General features: G+C 62.9%; 1 protein-coding gene across 6 annotated transcripts in view; it reads right to left on the bottom strand.

Annotated features, from left to right (window-relative positions):
• IRS1 (insulin receptor substrate 1) overlaps nt 1–5,720 on the bottom strand; it is a 66,473-nt gene extending 60,753 nt beyond the window's left edge. For 3 of the 6 annotated variants that reach the window (XR_014828785.1, XR_014828786.1, XR_014828787.1), the window contains exons 1-2: nt 2,344–5,720; nt 923–2,288 (exon numbers count right to left, since the gene is read on the bottom strand). Coding sequence is in view for 1 of the 6 variants with exons in the window: in NM_001244489.1 (NP_001231418.1) it covers nt 944–4,669 (3,726 nt within the window). In the remaining 5 variants the exon portion in view is untranslated. 6 annotated transcript variants of the gene reach the window in all.
• Nucleotides 5,721–6,000: the final 280 nt, after the last annotated feature.

Genomic DNA, 6,000 nt, shown 5'->3' on the forward strand with positions numbered 1-6,000 from the left:
TTTTCCTGACTTCATACTCCTTCTTTTCAAGTAAAAATGTCAAGTAATTTTACCGAAGATATACAGTAGCCCCCAAATGATGTGTGTGGTGTCTCTGTGCAGGCCTTTTCAAGAACAGACAACAGTAAGGCAGACACGCCAGGAGGAATTTTCATAACTCTTAACTCAATAATGGGTCCCAGATGCATGCCGACCTCACTGCATATCCTGTACCAAAGCGGCCATGCCTGTGAGGTGGTGGGTCAGTGTAACATTTCATAAATCTTCATTCAGGAACAAAAAGAAAAAGTCACCAATAATTACTTTCTAAAGAGAGTCATCAAGAGATAGTTATTTCTCTATGGAAGCCTAAGCAAGCTCTTACTTCTGCATCTTTTTAGAGCAACTGGAATAAAAATTGATCTTTCCCACTGCCATTTATGTTGCCATGGTCTTGTGAAATCACTGAACTAAAGTACACAGAGCAACTTGATAAGATCGCCCTTAAGAGCTCCGAGAATCTACCTTTAAATGAAGGACCTAGCCCCTGGGTAGCAAATATTTTTGTAGAGTTGTCCCTTCCCGACACTGACCCAATATACAGCCAAAAGAAAACTTCAATAAAGACAGCAAGGTTCTTATATATGAACTTTGCAAACCTCAGAACTGGTGTTAGAGTATATGTCTTGGCAATACCACGGGAAGTCCTTCACTTGGGAACCTCAAATGAAAAAGCCTTCCTGTGTGGCTGCTCCTACAGATGTACCGATTTCTCTGACCAGCAGCTGGGTGTCATCTCGGGTGCCCTGACCTCCCCTCTCCTGCGAGGGCACTCCCTAAGGAAGCAGTGGGGAAGAGGGGGAAGGGGCGGAGGTAGAAGAGCAGAATTCGAGCACCAGGTTAAAAGCGGTTTTGTCTTCTGATTGGTCACCATGAAACGCACCTGCTGTGATGTCCAGTTGAGCTACTGGAGGTCCTCTGGCTGCTTCTGGAAACTGATGCTGGCATAGGCGCTTAAATCCTCGCTGGAGCGGCTGGTGGAGCTGCTCTCACTGTTGCCCAGAGGCTGATGAGGAGGAGGGGGTGGAGGAGGCTGCGGTTGAGGGGGGCGCTCTTGAGGGCGCTGTTTGAAGTCCTTGACCAAATCCAGGTCTATGTAGTTAAGACCATTCTCCAAACCCCCAGCTGCTCCGCACATCTGGGCCAGTTCCTTGGGGGCTCCCCCAAGCTCCCCAGGCCTCAGCCACACGTTCTCGAAGGAGGCAGAGCTGTGGCGTTTCACATCCTCAGTGCTGCTGCTGCCACCACCGCCGCCCCCGACTGCAGCTCCCCCTCCGAAGGGTACCGAGTTGCCCGCCCGGGTGGCACTGGGTGTCGAGGAGAAGGTCTCGGAGCTGTGCCGCCTCCTGCACCCTTGAGGGTCGGCACGGATCACTTTGGCACTCTGGTTGCGGTTGGGACTGAGATTCACCCGTGTGAAGGCGCTCAGGCCCCCGGGTCCCTGCGGGCCCCCCAGCAGGGAAGAGCTGGCCGCCAGCTCCCCTGCTCCTTGGGGCGCGGCGGAGGAAGCAGAGGTGGCCGAGGACGCCGAGGGAGCGGCCGCTGTGGCCCCGGGAAGGCTGGCCTCCTCCACGACGATGCCGGTCCGCATATCGGCATAGCTGATGGGGGCCACTGGCGAGGTGTCCACGTAGCTCTGACGGGGACAACCCATCTGCATGGTCATGTAGTCACCCCGGCTGCTGGGCACCGCCCGGGTCGGCCTGCACACGCTAGCAGCTCCCGGGGGGGCGGGGCCCACCCTGCCGGGCTGGACCCCAGCGCTCTCCTGCCAGATCGCCCTCCGGCCTGGCCCCAGGTCCATGTTCATGTACTCTTCGGCGCCAGTCTCCTCTTCTCTGGGAGCTGGCTGGAGCTGCGATGAACATCTCACGGAAGGCGCGCTGTGGGACGCCACCGGGCCTGATAAGTAGCCCGGCTGATCGCCCCCAAATTCAATATTCACATATTCCCCTGGACTTTTGGGTTCCGGAGGGTGCAGCAGGGCCGGCTGCGGCGGCTGCTCTCGGGCCCGAGGTAAGGTGCTGGCCTTGGGATCCCCCAGGGACAGCCTCGTGGGCCGAGCCAGGCGGTTGTTGGTCTGGGCTGCTGTGTCCACCTTTCGAGGCAGATGGGGCTGCAGGACCTGATGATGGAGATGCGGGAGGCCAGGCTCGGGCCTAGCCCCACAGTATCCCCCGCCCAGGCTGTCGCTGCTGGTGGATGACGACGAATCTTCTGCTGCCGCAGCGTAGAGAAGCCGACCGGAGCTGGAGGAAAGGCGGAGGTGCTGGTGCCTGGCGCTCTCCTCCAGCTCCCCGGGGCGCTGCGTGTGCTTGAAGGACCTTGGCAACGAGTAGTAGGAAAGGACTGGCTTGTGCTGGGGATCCTCGGGGCCATAGTAGCAGTCGGAAGGGCTGCTGGTGTTGGAGTCCCCCACTGGCGACATGTTCATGTAGTCACCTGTACAAGACAAGAGCTTGCCACTGCTGCTCTCCACGGGGAGTTTGGGGTGTGGCAGGGCGTGAGAGTGGTGGCCCCCTACCCCATTTGTCCATAACTTGCCATAGCTGCTCCCAGAAGGGGCGGCACCGCTGCTGCTGCCCCCGCTGCTGGGACCACCTCCAATGTCAGGAGAGCAGCTGCCGCTGGGGGACATCATCATGTAGCCATTGGGGTCCACTCTCTGGGGATGGCGTCTGATGGGGTTGATGATCTGCTGCGGGGCAGACACGCTCTTGGGGCTCATGGGCATGTAGTCCCCACTGCCCTTTCGGGTGCCGGGCACTGGGGCTACTCCTGGGGACATGGGCATGTAGCCATCATCGGTGTGGAGGCTGGAGGTGTCTTGGCGGTGGTGACCCCCACGCCGCTCCAAGGGGTGCATTTCCAGACCCTCCTCAGGGTAGGAGTGGGTGGGCACAAAGGCGGAGTGCCGGTAGTTGGGCATCCGGCCTCCACTGCCACCTCCTGGTGGGTAGGCCGGCATCATCTCTGTATATTCCTCAATGGAAGCCACAGAGGACTGGGATGGGGTCTTCTGGTGGGAAATAGTAGGGGATGTGCCAGCAGAGTGAGTCCGCTTTCGGAACCGATTATCCAGATCAGATGCAGGGCCTGCTTCCTCCCCGGTCAGGGCTGGGCTCGTGCCCAAGCCAGCTCCTGGGAGGCAGCGGTGGCCATTGCCACCCCGAGGCAAAATGTAGTGGCCATTGGGGGCAGCGAGGGTGGAGGCCCCCTTGCCCCCCATGCAGATGTAGTTGCTCAGCTCCTCCTCACCGCGGGCGGGCGGGGTGTGGCCCAGGGAATCCGGCGTGACACTGCGGAAGGAACTTCGGAAATCACAGGGGCTAGAGCCATACTCATCGGAAGAGATGAAACCGCCGTCACTGGGGGACCCGGACACAGAAGCACTAGACCGCCGCGGGAAGAGACAGTCCGAGGTGGAGCCATGGCCGCTGGTGCTGCTGGACGACAGGCTGACCGGGCTGGTGGCGGAGGGTGAGCAGCGAGAGGAAGGCATGGGAATAGAGCGGCTGTGGTTAAGAGGCGGGTGCAGCCGGGAGCTGCCTCGATGCCGGTGGGCGTGAGTCCTGTTGGTGCTAGGGCTCACAGGACTGCCGTCCACAGAGGCGGGGCGAGACATGGTGCCTTCCCCATCACTGGACGCACGGACGCGGAAGGAGCCCTGCTTCCCGCCCACCAAGCTGGCGGGGGAGGTGGCAGTGATGCTCTCTGTGCGTGAGCGGCGGGTCAGCCCCACCTGGCTGGGCGGAGGGTTGTTGAGGTGGTGCCTGCGCAGAGGTACACTGATGGGGTTGGAGCAGTTAGAGGAGGACTGGCTCTTGCTTCGAGGGCGGAACTCATCGCTCATGGCCCGCATGGCCTCCAGGATTGTCTCATGCATATTCTGGGCCACCACAGAATCATCCACCTGCATCCAAAACTCCCCGGGTCCCGTCACTGCAGAACGGCCCACTTCGATGAAGAAGAAGTTCTCTGAGTGGCCACAGCGCCTGATGTTCATCAGCTGCAGCACCACAGCCGCCGCCTCCGAGTTCAGCTTCACGAAACTGATGGTCTTGCTGGTCAGGCAGAGGCGGTAGATGCCAATCAGGTTCTTTGTCTGACCCAGGCCTTTGGGTTTCAGGATCACCTGCCAAACTTCCTTGAAGGCGGGTCCTGGGGGCACGTCTCCGTAGCTCAAGTCCTCCCCAGCCTCGCCGAGGCCAGAGCTGCCACTGCAGCTGCCCCCACCGCCTCCCGCCCCGGGGCCTGCGGCCCCGTCGTGGTGGCCCTTGGCACGGTTGTGCAGCTGCAGGAGGGCCTGGTACCAGCTGTCCTGTTCGGCCTCGCTGTCCGCCGCGATGGCAAAGTGCTCGTCCCGGGTGTAGAGGGCCACCAGGTGCTTGTTCTTGGAATCCGCCCGCTTGTTGATGTTGAAGCAGCTCTCCAGGGGGATCGAGCGTTTGGGGGCGCTCGACTTGTGCCGCCACTTCTTCTCGTTCTCGTAGTACTCGAGGCGCGCGGGGCCCCCAGCCTCGCTGGCCGCCCGCAGCACGAAAAAGCGCTTGTGCATGCTCTTGGGTTTGCGCAGGTAGCCCACCTTGCGCACGTCCGAGAAGCCATCCGTCTCGGGAGGGCTCGCCATGCTGCCGCCGCCACCGCCGCCGAGGAGAGGGAGGCGCCGAAAAACAACCGGGTGGGGGGCGGAGGCTCCTCGCCGCGGCCCCGCACATGCAAACAGGGCTGGAGGCGGCAGAAACCCCGACTCCGAAATCCACGCCGCCCTCCGCGCCGGGGAGGGGCAGCCGAGGGAGGACGCAGCAGCTGCGCCAAGGAGATAGCCCCGACCGGAGTTTACTGGCGTTTCATGCCCTGGGGGGAGGCAGCGCGTCCGGCGTGAGTGCAGCCCGGATCCTCGGGGAGCCAAATCTCATCTCAGCCGCCGCGGCTGGGAAGGAGAGAAGATGCATCGCTCGCCGCCAGGGCTGGAGTCCGGCGCGCAGGCGGCGGCGGCCGGGGGTCCCCGCGTTGCCCCTCCAGGCACGCGCGCCTTCCCTCCTGAGTTCCCCTCTGGAAGTAGCGATTCCCGAGGCAAATTAAATATCCTTGGGCAGGGGGAGGCGAGCTGCCAAGTCCCAACGTTGCACGGGGTTCTCCCTCCTCCTTCTCCTTCGCCTCCTCCTCCGCCTCCTCCCACCCCCCAACCGTCCCCGCCGCCACCAGCCGCCCAAATACCAGCTCAGTCGCAGAGACCGCGGCGCTGCGGCTGTTGCTGCTGCTGCTGCCGCCGCCCGCGGACGCGTCCTCTGCAGCCCCCATTCGGGCCCATCTCCACAGGCGAAGAAAGTGGCTTTTCCACGCAAAACGCTACTGGGGAGCTGGGGACGCGCCGGAGGGACAGGCTCATCCCTGCCCCTCGATCCAGTCGGCAGGGGAGGAGGGGAGGGGACGAGGGCGGGAGGCAAGGGGGGAGGTTGGGGAAGGAGTCGGGGAAGACGCCTCTTCCCCGGGAGGCGCTGCTGCAGCAGTTACTTCTCCCCGCCTCCCTCCTCCTCGGAGAGTTGCCGAGAGCCCCAACCAAAACAAGCAGCGGCGTCTGGCTCTGCGCGTCGGCCCCCTCCGACCGCGCCGCCGTCTCACTCAGGAGAGAAACACGTGATGGAGCCTCCGCGCTCCGCAGCCCGGCTGCCGCCGCCGCCGCCGGGAGGCTCCCGCCTGGGTCTCTACATTCCCGGTTGAGCCCGCCCCGCGCCCGCCCCTCTCCGCCCCCCGGTCGTGCCGCAGAGGCGCCCGCGCCGGCTTCAGCGCTGCGCTCGGGCAGCGCCCCTGCGCGGCCGCCCGCCCTGGCGCAGAGCCTTCCTCCCCGAGCGCCACCCAGGGTGCCCCCGGCCCGCAGGAATCCCCGCCGCGGGCGCGGGCGGGGGTGTTTGGGTGGCTACCCGAAAGCACGAGGGGAATCTGGGAAAACGGGGGGTG

The sequence above is a fragment of the Sus scrofa genome, chromosome 15, assembly GCF_054392235.1.
Source record: "Sus scrofa isolate SSC_HxYL_T2T_F1_AM1 chromosome 15, Sscrofa_HxYL_maternal_Yorkshire_Landrace_v2.0, whole genome shotgun sequence".
NCBI classification, from domain to species: domain Eukaryota; kingdom Metazoa; phylum Chordata; class Mammalia; order Artiodactyla; family Suidae; genus Sus; species Sus scrofa.